This window comes from Ranitomeya variabilis, chromosome 1 (genome assembly GCF_051348905.1).
Source record: "Ranitomeya variabilis isolate aRanVar5 chromosome 1, aRanVar5.hap1, whole genome shotgun sequence".
NCBI classification, from domain to species: domain Eukaryota; kingdom Metazoa; phylum Chordata; class Amphibia; order Anura; family Dendrobatidae; genus Ranitomeya; species Ranitomeya variabilis.
The window spans coordinates 721,954,486-721,973,190 of NC_135232.1; the positions used below are offsets into that span (position 1 = coordinate 721,954,486).

Sequence of the window (18,705 nt, forward strand, 5' to 3'; positions counted from 1 at the left end):
ATTTTTTATTTTCCCAAGGGTAAGAGAAGAAATTGGACCCCAAAAAATGTTGTGCAATTTGTCCTGAGTACGCTGATACCCCATATGTGGGTGTAAACCATTGTTTGGGCGCATGGCAGAGCTTGGAAGGGAAGGAGCGCCATTTGACTTTTCAATGCAAAATTGACTGGAATTGAGATGGGACGCCATGTTGCGTTTGGAGAGCCCCTGATGTGCCTAAACATTGAAACTCCCTACAAGTGACACCATTTTGGAAAGTAGACCCCCTAAGGAACTTATCTAGATGTGTTTTGAGAGCTTTGAACCCCCAAGTGTTTCACTACAGATTATAACGCAGAGCCGTGAAAATAATTTTTTTTTTTTTTCTCAAAAATGATTTTTTAGCCCCCAGCTTTGTATTTTTACAAGGGTAACAGAATAAATTGGACCCCAAAATTTGTTTTCCAATTTGTCCTGAGTACGCTGATACCCCATATGTGGGGGGGAACCACTGTTTGGGCGCATGACAGAGCTCGGAAGGGAAGGAGCGCCATTTGGAATGCAGACTTAAATGGATTGGTCAGCAGCCGTCACGTTGCATTTGCAGAGCCCCTGATGTACCCAAACAGTACAAACCCCCCACAAGTGACCCCATATTGGAAACTAGACCTCCCAAGGAACTTATCTAGATGTGTTTTGAGAACTTTGAACCCCCAAGTGTTTCACTAAAGTTTATAGCGCAAAGCCGTGAAAATAAAAATTCTTTTTTTTTTTTCACAAAAATGATTTTTTAGCCCCCAGTTTTGTATTTTCACAAGGGTAACAGGATAAATTAGACCCCAAAAGTTGTTGTCCAATTTGTCCTGAGTACGCTGATACCCCATATGTCGGGGGGAACCACTGTTTGGGCGCATGACAGAGCTCGGAAGGGAAGGAGCGCCATTTGGAATGCAGCCTTAAATGGATTGGTCTGCAGGCGTCACGTTGCATTTGCAGAGCCCCTGATGTACCCAAACAGTACAAACCCCCCACAAGTGACCCCATATTGGAAACTAGACCTCCCAAGGAACTTATCTAGATGTGTTGTGAGAACTTTGAACCCCCAAGTGTTTCACTACAGTTTATAATGCAGAGCCGTGAAAATAAAACATCTTTTTTTTCCCACAAAAATGATTTTTAGCCCCCCAAATTTTTATTTTCCTAAGGATAACAAGAGAACTTGGACCCCAGAAGTTGTTGTTCAATTTGTCCCGAGTACGCTGATAACACATATGTTGGGGTAAACCCCTTTTTGGGCGCACGGGAGAGCTCGGAAGGGAAGGAGCACTGTTTTACTTTTTCAACGCAGAATTGGCTGGAATTGAGATTGGACGCCATGTCGCGCTTGGAGAGCCCCTGATGTGCCTGGACAGTGGAAACCCCCCAATTCTACCTGAAACCCTAACCCAAACACACCCCTAACCCTAATCCCAACGGTAACCCTAACCACACCCCTAGCCCTGACACACCCATAATTCTAATCCCAACCCTAATCCAAACGTAAATGTAATCCAAACCCAAACCCTAACTTTAGCCCCAACCCTAACTTTACCTCCAACCCTAGCCCTAACCCTAACCCTAAACGTGACTGAAATACGTGGCACTGAAATACGTGGCACTGAAATACGTGGCACTGAAATACGTGATACGTGGCACTTAAATACGTGGCACTGAAATACGTGGCACTGAAATACGTGGCACTGAAATACGTGGCACTGAAATACGTGGCACTGAAATACGTGGCACTGAAATACGTGGCACTGAAATACGTGGCACTGAAATACGTGGCACTGAAATACGTGGCACTGAAATACGTGATACGTGGCACTTAAATACGTGGCACTGAAATACGTGGCACTGAAATACGTGGCACTTAAATAAGTGGCACTGAAATATGTGATATGTGGCACTGAAATACGTGGCACTGAAATACGTGGCACTGAAATACGTGGCACTGAAATACGTGATACGTGGCACTTAAATACGTGGCACTGAAATACGTGGCACTGAAATACGTGGCACTGAAATACGTGGCACTGAAATACGTGGCACTGAAATATGTGATACGTGGCACTTAAATACGTGGCACTGAAACACGTGGCACTGAAATACGTGATACGTGGCACTGAAATACGTGGCACTGAAATACGTGGCACTGAAATACGTGCAACTGAAATACGTGGTACTAAAATATGTGGCACTGAAATACGTGATACGTGGCACTGAAATACATGGCACTGAAACACGTGGCACTGAAATACGTGATACGTGGCACTGAAATACATGGCACTGAAATACGTGGCACTGAAATACGTGGCACTGAAATACGTGGCACTATGACTGTCAGAAAATGTTCATTAAACGGTTAGGGGTGAGGTTAGGGGTAGAGTTAGGGTTAGGGTTTGGATCCCTTTATCACCTTGATGGTGGTGGGTGGCTTTTCAGTGTGTTTTCTGTTTTTTTCGATAAAAATGCATGCGTTTTTAACGCAAACAAACGCATGTGCTTAAAAACGCAAGAAAATACTGCAGGTTGTATTTCTGAAAATGAACGCATGCAGAAAAAAACCGCATGCGTTTGAAAACGCGACCAAACGCGTACAAAAAAACCGCATGCGTTTTCAATGTTAAATATAGGGAAAAAACGCATGCGTTTTTTGTGCAAAAAACGCTGCAGACAAAAACGGAAGTGTGAAACCAGCGACGCTTTTTATAGCAAAAAAGTTTTTGCGTCTCCACATTTTGAGACCTATAATTTTTCCACATTTGCTCCACAGAGTCATGTGAGGTCTTGTTTTTTGCGGGACGAGTTGACGTTTTTATTGGTAACATTTTCGGACACGTGACCGTTTTTGATCGCTTTTTATTCCGATTTTTGTGAGGCAGAATGACCAAAAACCTGCTATTCATGAATTTCTTTTGGGAGAGGCGTTTATACCGTTCCGGGTTTGTTAAAATTGATAAAGCAGTTTTATTCGTCGGGTCAGTATGATTACAGCGATATCTCATTTATATCATTTTTTTTATGTTTTGGCGCTTTTATACGATAAAAACTATTTTATAGAAAAAATAATTATTTTGGTATCGCTTTATTCTCAGGACTATAACTTTTTTATTTTTTTGCTGATGATGCTGTATGGCGGCTTGTTTTTTGCGGGACAAGATGACGTTTTCAGCGGTACCATGGATATTTATATCAGTCTTTTTGATCGCGTGTTATTCCACTTTTTGTTCGGCGGTATGGTAATAAAGCGTTGTTTTTTGCCTCGTTTTTTTTTTTTTTTTCTTACGGTGTTTACTGAAGGGGTTAACTAGTGTGGCAGTTTTATAGGTTGGGTCGTTACGGACGTGGCGATACTAAATATGTGTACTTTTATTGTTTTTTTTTTTTAATTTAGATAAAGAAATGTATTTATGGGAATAATATTTTTTTTTTTTTTTCATTATTTTGGAATATTTTTTTTTATTTTTTTTTACACATTTGGAAATTTTTTTTTTAACTTTTTTTACTTTGCCCCAGGGGGGGACAATACAGATCGGTGATCTGCCAGTTTGCATAGCACTCTGACAGATCACCGATCTGCGAGAAGTACAGGCTGCTTCACAGTGCCTGCTCTGAGCAGGCGTCTGTGAAGCCACCTCCCTCCCTGCAGGACCCGGATCCGCGGCCATCTTGGATCCGGGTCTGGAGCAGGCAGGGAGGGAGGTAAGACCCTCGCAGCAACGCGATCACATCGCGTTGCTGCGGGGGGCTCAGGGAAGCCCGCAGGGAGCCCTCTCCCTGCGCGATGCTTCCCTGCATCGCCGGCACATCGCGATCATGTTTGATCGCGGTGTGCCGGGGGTTAATGTGCCGGGGGCGGTCCGTGACCACTCCTGGCACATAGTGCCGGATGTCAGCTGCGATATGCAGCCGACACCCGGCCGCGATCGGCCGCGCTCCCCCCGTGAGCGCGGCCGATCGGCTATGACGTACTATCCCGTCGGCGGTCATACGGGCCCACCCCACCTCGACGGGATAGTACGTCAAATGTCGGGAAGGGGTTAAAGATGGCTGCCAGTGTTCATTCTTCACTTCAGTTTAGAATCTGAAGGGTTATGTTTCATTTCTCCTGAAAAGATAACTCAGGAATGTGAAGAAAGAAGTAACCACCGGGAGACGTTCTGACGAATCGGAGAGAGAGACTGGACACTAGATGTATACTGCATAAACCCCGCCTATTGCATTCCTTTTTAGTACTGTGTATTGTAAAATAAACTCAGTTGCTGTGACGGTTACACACATGTGTGTGGATGCACGAGCATGCACTGAGATTGAACCAGCTACCTGTCTGACTCATTCTTACCCGGTACCACATGCTTATAGTTTAATTTGGAATGACTGGTGAATGAGGGTATATTGTCGTTACGACCCCGACAATAGGACTGCAGGTACCATCTACTATATCATCGGTGCTGTTACAAAGAACCGCAGGTGACATCTACTACATTATCTGTACTCAGAGAGCTATCACTGTGTTATCTAGCATGTTACATAGGATTGCAGGTGACATCTACTACATTATCTGTACTCAGAGAGCTAACACTGTTATCTACCATTTTACATAGGACTGCAGCTGACTACTACATTATCTGTAATCAGAGCTATCACTGTGTTATCTAGCATGTTACATAGGACTGCAGCTGACATCTACTACATTATCTGTACTCAGAGAGCTATCACTGTGGTATCTAGCATGTTACATAGGACTGCAGCTGACATCTACTACATTATCTGTAATCAGAGAGCTATCACTGTGTTATTTAGCATGTTACATAGGACTGCAGCTGACATCTACTACATTATCTGTAATCAGAGAGCTATCACTGTGTTATTTAGCATGTTACATAGGACTGCAGCTGACATCTACTACATTATCTGTACACGTCCAGCTCTGCTCCATTTGTAGTTTTCATTGATTCTTACTTTAACCGGATACCGGAAAAGCTTTACGAATCCAAAGTCATCCCCGGTGGCGAGGATTTTGCTGTCGTTGCTGAGTGCGGCTGTCGTCACGTCGCTGACCTCCCCAATTACCGGCCAGATCCCCTCGCAGCTCGGACCCAGGACACTTGTCCAAGACGACCAGGACATTTTTTCTACCTGAGAAATAGACAGTTCAGCGCCCGCGTGACCTTTGGGGGACACTCCCTAATACAACGGACACTTGTGATCCCCCATCTTACCTCATGAGCTGGAATCATTTGTCGCTTCCCCCGTGGGGCCTCAAAAAACAATTGCTCCTTTGCACCAGTGTTCACCTGGAGGAGTTTACCTGGGAAGAACACAGAAGTGACTGAGCTCCAGGGGGCGCCGCTGAGACCCCATCACTTCCTGTACTGTGCAGAGAAAGGCTACATCTACCACGATGCACTGCAGCAGAGCACAGACTCAGCCAGCAGGGGGAGGCAGAGAGATGAGTGCTTCTACAGCCTTCGAAATACGCAGAGTATTTGCTTTATTCCAGTTGCATCACTCACAGCCAGAGATGCAATCAAAATTCTGCTGTCTGCGATTAGTCTACATGTGGCTTTTCCCAAAAACAGCACCACCTTGAACACAGCTAATATGCAGTATTGCTGATCAGTCAAACACTCCAATGGAGCAAAGCTGCAATGCCAGACACAGCCTGAGCACACGTTTGGTGCTGTGTCTTAAAGAAAGCAGCTTTAACAAGGCCCACAATGCATTGCACTCAGGACACAGCAAAGTCTTATGAGTTGCAGTTGCAGCTTTGGCTGTGACTGGAGGATTAGACTTGCTGTTCAGCAGAGTAGTTAATAGACCAGGTTCAGAAGTGACCCCAGGCCCAGCGCTCACCCCTCGTGTCCCAGTCCAGGTGGGTGATGTAGCTGAACGAACCCTTGCACACGCCGACCCGTTTGCTGCTCATCACATTGTAGATGTCCACAAAGTTGTCGTAGGAGGCAACGGCCAAGTATTTCCCGGTTACTGAAACAAAACTTGATCAGAACGGCGCAGAGGAGCACGAGATGGCACTGACCAACAGGTCATCAACTCACTGGGGGAGAAGCGGATGTCCGAGATCACGTCCTTCCGGTGGTGAAACGACACCAAGTCTTCAAGCGTGTCGGCGTTCACGATCAGGAAGCTTCCGTCATTGAGGCCCACGGCCAAAGCCTTACCATCTGGGGAGAAGGAACAGCACCGGCCACCTGGGGGCAGCACAGAGCCCGTCACTCATATAGAAGACCCTGACAACTCCCACTCTAAGACCCTTGCTCTGACAATCCTTGCTCTTACAGCCCTCGCTCAGACAACCTTTCACCGACAACCACCGCTGATGACCATCAATCCGATTACCTCTCCTTTCTGACAACCCTCATTCTGACAACTGGTAGAGGTTGTATCTTGGAGAATCGCTCACAGAGCAATTCCCCAACCTTCTTACCCTTCTTGAGCTTGCGCACAGCCAGCATGCAGTGACTGGGGGACAGGTCCCAGATGCGGAGAGTCTTATCATCACTCACAGTGGCACAGATTGGTAGATGAGGGTGGGCAGCCAGACCCCAGACCTCTCCCTCCATGTGTCCCTGCACAATACAAGAAGAGAGAGCGTCAGACAACACCTGGGAGCACGAGACAGTGGATATCAGGAGTCATCGGGCAAAGTATGCCCCCTACTGGAGCCCGGAGTTCACCAAGAACAACCTGCTGCTGTCTATCCCCCATGCTTTACACTGCAGCCGACTTTACACTGTCTATTGTGTATAATAACAGAACAAAATATTATTAAGTTTATGAAAAAAATTACTTGTTAAAAGAAGAAGATCTTTAAGAAACTGCTGCATCCAGATGGAGAAGAGGAACCTAAAAAGAGCGGCTCGAGTTTATTAAGAGGAAGCAGCCAGACAGGCGGGGGGATCCTAAAAGAGGGGATGGGGTTTATTAGGAGGGAGCAGCCAGACAGGCGGGGGATCCTAAAAGAGGGGATGGGGTTTATTAGGAGGGAGCAGCTAGACAGGGGGATCCTAAAAGAGGGGATGGGGTTTATTAAGAGGGAGCAGCCAGACAGGCGGGGGGATCCTAAAAGAGGGGATGGGGTTTATTAGGAGGGAGCAGCCAGACAGGCGAGGGGATCCTAAAAGAGGGGATGGGGTTTATTAGGAGGGAGAAGCCAGACAGGCGAGGGGATCCTAAAAGAGGGGATGGGGTTTATTAGGAGGGGGCAGCCAGACAGGCAAGGGGATCCTAAAAGAGGGGATGGGGTTTATTAGGAGGGGGCAGCCAGACAGGCGAGGGGATCCTAAAAGAGGGGATGGGGTTTATTAGGAGGGGGCAGCCAGACAGGCGAGGGGATCCTAAAAGAGGGGATGGGGTTTATTAGGAGGGGGCAGCCAGACAGGCGAGGGGATCCTAAAAGAGGGGATGGGGTTTATTAGGAGGGGGCAGCCAGACAGGCAAGGGGATCCTAAAAGAGGGGATGGGGTTTATTAAGAGGGAGCAGCCAGACAGGTGGGGGGGATCCTAAAAGAGGGGATGGGGTTTATTAGGAGGGGGTAGCCAGACAGGCGAGGGGATCCTAAAAGAGGGGATGGGGTTTATTAAGAGGGAGCAGCCAGACAGGCAGGGGATCCCAAAAGGGGGGATGGGGTTCTGCTCTGAGATTCATAAGATTGGATACCAATCATTTACTATAACTGTACTGAGCCGAGCAGAGATCGAACACTAAGCAATCTAATGCTACAGCAGCACAGAGTATTACAGAAAAGGTGAAAACTGAAAGAGAGGAACTGCAGACAGTCACCTGGACAAGCAGGGTGACCGGTCCGCTCTTGTCCACCTCCAGGATCTCTCCATTCTTCGTTCCTACTAGAATATGGCCGTGTCCCAGAGATATGGCACGTATGGACGGGTTGTCTTCTAGGAGCAGCCCTGGAATGGAGAAGAAGGAGATCGGAACAGGTACTTTGTCAGTGCGCAGTGCAGAAAATACAGTTAGCACATGCATTTACAGTGCAGTGCGGTAATTGTACAGTCAGAGTGGTAACCGGTGTGATCAGTGTGCATAGTACGGTCAGTGTGTGTGGAGTGTGAAGCCATCAGTGTATATTGTGATGCCAGTGTGTGTGGAGCAGTTATAGTTTGTGGTGCGGCCAGTGTGTGCGGAGCGATCAGAATGCATGGTGTGGCCAGTGCGTGAGGAGCAGTAATTCTGTGTGGTATGGCCAGTGTGTGCGGAGAAGTCATAGTGTGTGGTGCGGCGAGTTTTTGCGAAGTGGTCAAAGTGCATGGTGCGACCAGTGTGTGTGGAGCAGTCATAGAGCATGGAAAGGCCAGTGTGTGCGGAGCAGTCAGATTATGTGGTGTGGCCAGTGTTTGCGGAGCAATCATACTGCGTGGTGCGTCCAGTGAGTGCTGAGCAGTCAGAGCAGTAATAGTGCATGGTGAGGCCATTGTGTGGAGAGTGGTCAGAGTGCATGGTGCGGCCAGTGTGTGCAAAGCAGTCATAGTGCGTAATGCAACCAGTGTGAACAGAGCAGTCATTGTGCATGGTGTGGCCAGTGTGCCTGGACAAGTCAGAGTGTGTGGTTTATACAGAATATTCCGAGGCACTACTGTGAAGGTGCTCAAATAGGTTACCCAAACCACAAATAGTAACCTATTACTATTTTATTTTGCAGTCTGTATAATACATCTATACAGACTGCAAAATAAAATTTTCCGAACAAAGATCTATTAAGTTGAGTGCCAAGTTTTATTACTACTAGAGTGTGTGGTTTGGCCAGTGTGTATGGAGCAGTCAGAGTACATGTTACAGCCAGTGTGTGCGAAGTAGTCAGAGTGCATGCTGCAGACAGTGTGTATGGAGCAGTCAGAGTGCATGCTGCAGACAGTGTGTATGGAGCAGTCAGAGTACATGTTACAGCCAGTGTGTGCGAAGTAGTCAGAGTGCATGCTGCAGACAGTGTGTATGGAGCACTCAGAGTACATGTTACAGCCAGTGTATGCAGAATAGTCAGAGTGCATGCTGCAGACAGGGTGTATGGAGCACTCAGAGTACATGTTACAGCCAGTGTGTGCGAAGTAGTCAGAGTGCATGCTGCAGACAGTGTGTATGGAGCAGTCAGAGTACATGTTATGGCCAGTGTGAGTAGTCAGAGTGCATGCTGCAGACAGTGTGTATGGAGCAGTCAGAGTACATGTTACGGCCAGTGTGTGCAGAGTAGTCAGAGTGCATGCTGCAGGCTGTGTGTATGGAGCAGTCAGAGTACATGTTACAGCTAGTGTATGCAAAGTAGTCAGAGTGCATGCTGCAGACAGGGTGTATGGAGCACTCAGAGTACATGTTACGGCCAGTGTGTGCGGAGTAGTCAGAGTGCATGCTGCAGACAGTGTGTATGGAGCAGTCAGAGTACATTTTACGGCCAGTGTATGCAGAGTAGTCAGAGTACATGCTGCAGACAGGGTGTATGGAGCAGTCAGAGTACATGCTACGGCCAGTGTGTGTGGAGTAGTCAGAGTGCATGCTGCAGACAGTGTGTATGGAGCAGTCAGAGTAAATGTTATGGCCAGTGTGAGTAGTCAGAGTGCATGCTGCAGACAGTGTGTATGGAGCAGTCAGAGTACATGTTACGGCCAGTGTGTGCAGAGTAGTCAGAGTGCATGCTGCAGACAGTGTGTATGGAGCAGTCAGAGTACATGTTACGGCCAGTGTGTGCAGAGTAGTCAGAGTGCATGCTGCAGTGTGTATGGATCAGTCAGAGTACATGTTACGGCCAGTGTGTGCAGAGTAGTCAGAGTGCATGCTGCAGGCTGTGTGTATGGAGCAGTCAGAGTACATGTTACGGCCAGTGTGTGCAGAGTAGTCAGAGTGCATGCTGCAGGCTGTGTGTATGGAGCAGTCAGAGTACATGTTACGGCCAGTGTGTGCAGAGTAGTCAGAGTGCATGCTGCAGGCTGTGTGTATGGAGCAGTCAGAGTACATGTTACGGCCAGTGTGTGCAGAGTAGTCAGAGTGCATGCTGCAGACAGTGTGTATGGAGCAGTCAGAGTACATGTTACGGCCAGTGTGTGCAGAGTAGTCAGAGTGCATGCTGCAGGCTGTGTGTATGGAGCAGTCATGTTGCAGGCAGTGTTTGTGAATCAGTCAGAGTGTATGCTGCGGCACATGTGTATGGAGTCAGAGTGCGCGGAGCGGTCAATGTGTGTTGAGTGCATGCGATGTGTAAGCAGTGTACCTTTGCAGTCAGAGTGCATGCAAGTTGTAGTCAGTGTGTGTCTGTGGCCGGTGATCTCATCACCTTTAGAGCCCGGCGCCAGTGCAGCCCTCTTGATTGCGTAGGTTTTGAGGCATCGTTCAAAGGAATCATCCCAGAGCGCCACCACTCCGTCTTTCCCGCCAGTCACAAAGCCCTGTGATGGGAAAGACTGTACTCAGCCATAGTACGCACCTGGGGCAAGCATTCTGCAGCTCGCCAGCACGACGGGGGAGGACTGTGCTGCAGAGGCTTTTCCACTACAGATTGATCAGGTACAGCAACCTTCGCCACATCAGATACTGTAGCAGAACATTTCCTAGTAGCCACAAGCAATGTTGGGAGTTGTGGGCCAGGAGCCAAAGGTTGGTGGTCCCTGATCTAGAATGATGCACTGTAACAAAGACTGTTCCCATTAACCGACAGCAAGCAGAGATCCTTACTTACTGTACAGAGAAATTGAAGCATAAAGGAAACTACTCTGTGCTCCAGTCACAACTAGAGAAAAACAATCAGACACCAATTTATTCCCCTGGTGTCGGGCTGCTAATGATTTCCACTCACAGCCAGCCGAAGGACCCCCCTACTGTCTGAGCTCCTATGCTGCCAAGTGAAGGCCAGCAGAATCGAGATGCAGCTTTGGATGTGACTGGAGTAGAAGCAGAGATATAACCTCAGACTTTTAGGATTGAATATGACTGACGGCAATGAGTGGATGGAAGTTGTTGGTCGGGGGTCTTCTCACCTTGTCCAAGGCGTGCATGCTGAACACTGGCCCGTCATGCGCCTTCACAGTTTTCATCAGGAACATGTCTCTCCAAATACAGACGTCTCCGGTGGAGGTTCCTGAGAAGGACATCTCCTCAGTCCACCCGTACACCACGCACATCATGGTGTCAATCTTGGAGCCGCTGCCGATACAAGCCTTGCGTCCGATCAGACCCCCACCTGCCAGAACAGGATGGCAGCGTTACATAGGCAGAGGGAACAGATGCAGGACTAGAGGGGCTCCAGTACTGCAGAGATCACTATGTCCACTAGGTGTCGCTTCCGCCCAGGGATTGAGCAATCGTGGCGAGCAGGACCATCATCCTAGTTTGTATTTTTTAAGACATTTTGTCACTTTTTACTAATTTTTTCTTTGTTGCCTCCCCTTAAACTGCCCCGATTTTAGCCACCGGGGCATGAAAGGTGGGATCTATATGGGTCTAACATGTTGCAAAAACCCCAAGAAAAGACCTACAACAATCAGGAAACAATGTAACACAAGTCTTAAAGGCACAGTATCTGCTGTCTACCAAGTCCTGCACTGCACCTGCTCGCCTCCAGAACCTCATGTGCTTCACTCCCGCAGTGATCAGCTTATCAGGCATGTAGGGGTTAATCTTCACTGCAAAGATTTTATCCTTACTCCCTCTGCAAAATAAAAACCAGATACAGATTAATGAAAGAGGGGGTCACACCCCTAATAGAAAATCAGTCAATAACCCTTTCTGATTTTCCAAGTGTACTGACATTGAAAAAGAAATTGAAGTTCCACAATTTTTGAAGGGGAAGGGGGCTAGTTACTATGTTCACTATAAGGTAAAAAGAGGCAGGTGATGGCTGAATGACACAGCTATCATCTGCCGGGAAAGAAGGGGGTTCAGCATGCGAGCTTTAATCAAGGGCAGGAACCCGGCATATGTCGGTAAGTGGTTAAACACAGGTGACAAGATGTTCTGCAGCATCCTGGCAGGAGACCGGCCACCACTGATAGACTAAGTAAGGAAACTCAACCTTTAAGACTTTGGGGTTTGTTACAATTTATCAAGCTTTAGACAATCCCCAGGCATTGCAACTGGACTGATAAATTGTAAGAAACGGTCAGCAGACAAATCTGTGCCGCTGTGTTTAGCTCACAGAGGATTGTCTGAACTGCTACATTGAAACAAACCATCAGCTGCGAAAAGCAGAGCTGGGCCAGATCAGGTCCATTAGCATCTGGGAAGGTTTCCATTCGCTGACACTGAGAAGAGTCATTGAAAATGGTGAAGATCTCAGTCTATTAGATAGCGGCAGAACTTTCCATTATAGGATTATATACATCACTGCTTCAGCCAATCAATGAGATCAGCAAATCAGCAGAGGTAGACAGCATTACCTGCTGAGCTCAATGACTGGCAGCAGCGGTGATGTGACATCAACCCTGCAGATAAATTATGAGACCAGAGCAGCAGTGGGGAGAATATGCTGGACCAGGGGAGGGGAGTAGCTGCTAAGTTTGCCATTTTAGGTATTTTACACAGCTTGGGGACCACATTCCTGAAGGTGGACAACTCCTTTAAGTAGTCAGTGTACCTGACTGATGACAGCTTCTCCCCTTTTTTCCAGTCCCACAAGACCACAGTGTGATGGTCGTCGATGCCGACAGAGGCCAAACGCTTCCCATCTGCTGCATGGAGAACAAATATTACGGTTACAGTATAAGTTTATATGTTACATATATAATATATATACAGTATACACACACACCACCTATATAACTGGTGACATCATCATGGTAACAGTAGGTGGAGCAGAAATTTTGCCTAGAGAGCTTACAATATACCGTAATCTCAGACTGAGAGATAAAGGTGAGAACTACAGTAAAAGTGCAAGAAAAGAACCCACAGAGCTGGCGATCTAATATAACGCAATGTCCGAATGACTGCAGCAGTCAACGTCGGATGAGAGGATGGTTGACTCCATGGAGAAATCATACATACAAAGTCTTCTGACTGCGCCGACCATTACGGCGAGATACTGTCATCACCCCAGGTGGCCATTAGATGGCGACACTCATGTTAGGCAGCAGGGTTATAACTAGGGGGATGGGGCGTCTATGGGGTGCAGAGGATTAGGCACATGTGGACCCTGGCATAGCGGATGCAATGTAGGGGTCGCCTGAGAACATGATGTATTAGTATAAGATTCCTGATGCATTGTATCGGTTCTCACTCGCTCACACTGGTGTAGTCATTGCTCACACAGGTGCAGTCCTTGCTCACACTTGTGTTATCCTTGCTCACACCTGTGTGGTCCTTGCTCACACCTGTGCGGTCCTTGCTCACACCTGTGCGGTCCTTGCTTACACCTGTGTGGTCCTTGCTCACACCTGTGCGGTCCTTGCTCACACCTGTGTAGTCCTTGCTCACACCTGTGTAGTCCTTGCTCACACCTGTGTAGTCCTTGCTCACACCAGTGTAGTCCTTGCTCACACCTGTGTAGTCCTTGCTCACACCTGTGTAGTCCTTGCTCACACCTGTGTAGTCCTTGCTCACACCAGTGTAGTCCTTGCTCACACCAGTGTAGTCCTTGCTCACACCTGTGTAGTCCTTGCTCACACCTGTGTAGTCCTTGCTCACACCAGTGTAGTCCTTGCTCACACCTGTGTAGTCCTTGCTCACACCTGTGTAGTCCTTGCTCACACCAGTTTAGTCCTTGCTCACACCAGTTTAGTCCTTGCTCACACCTGTGTAGTCCTTGCTCACACCAGTGTAGTCCTTGCTCACACCTGAGTAGTCCTTGCTCACACCTGTGTAGTCCTTGCTGGCAGCGCTGGTGTTTAATACTAATGAAAGGCAAGTGACAAATCCGAAGAAAACAACAGGTGGCAAATAAATCAATGCTCATTAAAGGGCTGATACTGTCACCAGGAAATAAGGCTGCATCATCGTATAAGGAATAGTTTTGCATCTTCCTTGGCTCACTTTGTGATTGGATTATTCGCTATTTTTAAGATTCCCGATTGCTGTCCGTGAGTGGGACCACTTATAGGTTAACTTTCAGTGTTTGAAAACCCATCCTGAAGTTATACATCTCACAGAGGAGGGTTTGTTACAATGCCTGGTCCAGGGTCTGTCATTTCTGGGGACTGATTAACTTTGGGGATTTGGTTTGAAGTCTGAAATAATTTATGGGCCTGGTCTAGGGTCTTATTCATTTTATAGATCTGGGGTCTGGTATGAATGGGCTCATGGGTCTGATTACCTATGGGCTCTGATTTAGAGTATCAACGAGTTTAGGGGGCGTTCAGGGGTCTGATTAAGTTGGGGGTTTGCTTTACAGTAGGAATGAGTCTAAGGGTCTGGTTTTCGGTATGAATTAACTCAGCGTCTAGTCTACGGTCTGATGAACTTTGGAGGCTGGTTTGGTGTGGGAACGAGTTTAGGGGTCTGGTCTAGTTCTTCAACCATCCAGAACAGAACTAAATTTTGCAGACCCAGGTAAGACTGACAAGAATTAATCCAGATCCTTTACTGTAGATATCAGAACGTTTCCAGTCACTGACAGCAAGCAGAGAAATGAAAAGCACAAAGTTAATTACAAAGTTGCAGAGTCATTAATTATATAAAGTTTACAGTAGACCAGACACCGTCCCTTTAACCTGTATTGGAGATTCCCAGCCGCCTCCTTAGGGGTCAAAAGAGTTGCCTGATATTTGTTAGATATCACTGCCTGTATGTACTACTAAGCATCTAAAAAACAGAGTTTAAAAAAAAAATAATACTGTTTTATCAGCAGGAGATTATCAAAACTACAACAAGCAGCCTGGTAAGTGTCACTTGGCTGGATGTAGCAAAACCCTGGTGACAGATTCCCTTTAAAGTTTACAACTTTCCAATATATCCTGTACATAGATATACATTATAATGTACATAACAAATTGAGTACTCACAAAAAAAAACCCCAAAACAGTTACCTGAGAAGTCCACAGCGCACACCCCGAACTGGTGATGTCCCTTTAAGACGGACAGAGGTTTGATTGTCTCGCAGTCCCAGATGTGCACGGTGCTGTCTCTGCCCACCTGCAAGACATGAAACGCGTGAGGTGCTACATCCCCTCCCCCGCTCCTTGCATCACAGAAAGCACCATACACTCAATGTCAGTTTGCAGCTACTAAAGCCATCGCAAAAGTGTCCTTTCTGCTTGAGATTTATCAGCAGTCGCTCTACTGCTCCAAAATCACCCACTGATCGCGTGTTTCTTTAAAGCTTCAGACGCTTGTGCCGCGAGTAGAACATACCTGACCAGTGGCCACGTAATCCTTCATGGGGTGAATGGCCAGGCAGAGGATGTCATCGGTGTGGCCCAAATAGAACCTCTGCGTGTTCTGCTGCCGGTTATACACCACTCCGATGGCCGCCACATGGTAAACGATCTCCCCCGTCTGGGTGTAAAACAGGTTGCTCCGGCAGTCGTAGCCCCGGTACCTGCAGGAAATGCAGAAGTCACACTCAGAGCTGCGCTCACGTGTCTGCACTGACAGCGGCGCTCCTATAATGCATCGCCATACATGCACATGACCCATAACTCACGGACCACCACTCACCCGTGCACAAAATGCAGGCGGATGCTGTTGACAGGAGCGCGCTCCCTCCTCTTAGAAGAAGCACTTCTGTGTTTGTCTTTGCATTGCTCTTTAAGCTGAGGTAGATCTTCTTTATAAACCTGAAAAAAAAGAAGAAGAAGATTTATAAGAGAGAGACCAGAGGTTGTCAGACCGGCTCATCTATTACTGCTGACAACCAGCCTGTGCATGATGAGTGAGAGGTTGTCAGCCCTGCCCACTGGTGGTGACATCTGTAGCAGCTTGTGGCAGTAGATAATGACTTATTGCAGAGTCGGTTATGGCAGCAGCTTGCAGGTAAATGTAACCTGTGACCCAGTTGTCAGTGCTGAGCCTGGTTCTGGGTGTCACATCAGACTCCCAAACACCCGACTCCTAGGAGTCCTGATATAACACAGTGCACGCTCTGCAGCACACATTCTCCAGCACACGATCTGCAGCACACGAACTACAGCACACTCTCCAGCGCGCACACTCCGGCGCGCACACTCCGGCGCACACACTCCGGCGCACACACTGCAGCACGCACACTCCAGCACACGATCTGCAGCACACGAACTACAGCACACTCTCCAGCGCGCACACTACGGCGCGCACACTACGGCGCGCACACTACGGCGCACACACTCCGGCACGCACACTCCAGCATGCACACTCCAGCATGCACACTCCAGCACACGATCTGCAGCACACGAACTACAGCACACTCTCCAGCGCGCACACTACGGCGCGCACACTCCAGCACGCACACACTCCAGCACGCACACTCCAGCATGCACACTCCAGCACACGATCTGCAGCACACAAACTACAGCACACTCTCCAGCGCGCACACTACGGCGCGCACACTACGGCGCGCACACTCCAGCACGCACACTCCAGCACGCACACTCCAGCACGCACACTCCAGCACGCACACTCCAGCACGCACACTCCAGCACACGATCTGCAGCACACGAACTACAGCACACTCTCCAGCGCGCACACTACGGCGCGCACACTACGGCGCGCACACTACGGCGCGCACACTCCAGCACGCACACTCCAGCACGCACACTCCAGCACGCACACTCCAGCACGCACACTCCAGCACGCACACTCCAGCACACGATCTGCAGCGTGCAGGGGGTAATCAATGATTCACCTGCCGGCGGTAGGTCATCTGCGTCTCCTGCTCGATCTCAGAGTCCAGCTCTGGGACATCGGACTGCTCCGAATCCGATTCATCGCTGTTAGAATCCATCAGACTCTCTGAGAACGAAGGAAATGACAATGTGACAGCCTGTGACAGCCGCATGCTGGGACTTGTGGTCTCCATGTCGAACAAGTCACACTGGAGCCCCCAGCACACGTGTACAGTGCATCATCCACCCTGTACTCACCTTGCGGAGCGATGTGCAGCGCGTCCTTCAGTTTCCTGTCCGGAATAAATTTCCACTGAAACACGGAATGATCGGCGCCACCGACGGAAACGATCCACTGATAGTCATGTGACCAGCGAACGCTCGTCACGTGAGCTGAGTGACCTAGGTACTTCCTAAACTTCGCTCCTGGAAACACAAAATACAATGAACTTTGTTTATAAAATCATCACTTCACCAGTCTGAAATACTCTGTGCTGCTGGGAATCCAACCCCTGCCACTAAGTACCAACAATCTGCGACCCCCTACAAAGCCAGCTCATGTCTCTCCTGAAATACTCTGTGCTGCTGGGAATCCAACCCCTGCCACTAAGTACCAACAATCTGCGACCCCCTACAAAGCCAGCTCATGCCTCTCCTGAAATACTCTGTGCTGCTGGGAATCCAACCCCTGCCACTAAGTACCAACAATCTGCGACCCCCTACAAAGCCAGCTCATGTCTCTCCTGACACACTCTGTGCTGCTGGGAATCCTGCCCTGATACTAAGTACTAACAATCTGTGACCCTCTACAAAGCCAGCTCATGTCTCTCCTAACATACTCTGTGCTGCTGGGAATCCTGCCCCTGCCACTAAGTACCAACAATCTGCGACCCCCTACAAAGCCAGCTCATGCCTCTCCTGACATACTCTGTGCTGCTGGGAATCCTGCCCCTGCCACGAAGTACCCACAATCTGCAACCCCCTACAAAGCCAGCTCATGCCTCTCCTGACATACTCTGTGCTGCTGGGAATCCTGCCCCTGCCACTAAGTACCCACAATCTGCGACCCCCTACAAAGCCAGCTCAAGCCTCTCCTGACATACTCTGTGCTGCTGGGAATGCTGCCCCTGCCACTAAGTACCCACAATCTGCGATCCACTACAAAGCCAGCTCATGTCTCTCCTGATCAGCACAGGTTTCTCCTGAAATACTCTGTGATGCTGTAAGACTATGTGCACACGTTGCGGATTTGACACTGCGGATCTGCAGCAGGTTTCCATGCGGTGTACAGTACCATGTAAACCTATGGAAAACAAAATCCGCAGTGCCCATGCTGCAGAAAACAACGCGCGGAAACGCAGTGGTGTTTTTCCGCAGCATGTCAATTCTTTGTGCGGATTCCGCAGCGGTTTACACCTGCTCCATAATAGGAATCCGCAGGTGTAAAACCGCAAGTGGTAAAACAGTGGTAATTCCGCGGGTAATCCGCTGTGCGGTTTACCTGCGGATTTTGCAAAAACAGTGCAGAAAGATCCAAACACCGATCCACAACGTGTGCACATAGCTTAAGCCTTGCTAATTTTTCTATGTGGGTTCGTGTCCTCTCACAAGGATCAGTTCACTCCTAAAATACTCTGTGCTGCTGGTAACCCAGCTCATGCCACTACACAATTCTCATTTTGTGACCCCCACGGTCGCTGATCTGTATAGGCCACCCGGAAGACCCCGGATTTGGACAGAGAGGACAAATTGCTATTACACAATTATAATAAATCCTTATTTCACAGCTCCTGAGCGTAAAGACCGAGATAAAAAAGATTCACGGCCTGAGTCCGATCGCGACATACCGAGTAACTAACGTGTTCAAATATTAATGGCGCATCGTTAATTTCTGATTGGACGTATAATAGTGGAGAAAAAGAGAGACAACCA

The 18,705-nt window shown here is 48.3% G+C and overlaps 1 protein-coding gene across 7 annotated transcripts in view; it reads right to left on the reverse strand.

Moving 5' to 3' along the window:
* Positions 1–18,705, reverse strand: part of EML5 (EMAP like 5) — a 175,615-nt gene that overhangs the window by 29,423 nt on the left and 127,487 nt on the right. For all 7 annotated transcript variants that reach the window (XM_077267584.1, XM_077267583.1, XM_077267582.1 and 4 more), the window contains 15 exons: positions 17,032–17,199; positions 16,794–16,900; positions 15,632–15,750; positions 15,326–15,512; positions 15,001–15,106; positions 12,618–12,711; positions 11,593–11,693; positions 11,023–11,225; positions 10,323–10,434; positions 7,826–7,953; positions 6,470–6,611; positions 6,081–6,233; positions 5,878–6,009; positions 5,244–5,332; positions 4,984–5,160 (listed from right to left, as the gene is read on the reverse strand). In XM_077267584.1, coding sequence (XP_077123699.1) covers positions 4,984–5,160; positions 5,244–5,332; positions 5,878–6,009; positions 6,081–6,233; positions 6,470–6,611; positions 7,826–7,953; positions 10,323–10,434; positions 11,023–11,225; positions 11,593–11,693; positions 12,618–12,711; positions 15,001–15,106; positions 15,326–15,512; positions 15,632–15,750; positions 16,794–16,900; positions 17,032–17,199 — 2,018 coding nt within the window. The remainder of the gene's footprint in view (positions 1–4,983; positions 5,161–5,243; positions 5,333–5,877; positions 6,010–6,080; positions 6,234–6,469; positions 6,612–7,825; positions 7,954–10,322; positions 10,435–11,022; positions 11,226–11,592; positions 11,694–12,617; positions 12,712–15,000; positions 15,107–15,325; positions 15,513–15,631; positions 15,751–16,793; positions 16,901–17,031; positions 17,200–18,705) is intronic.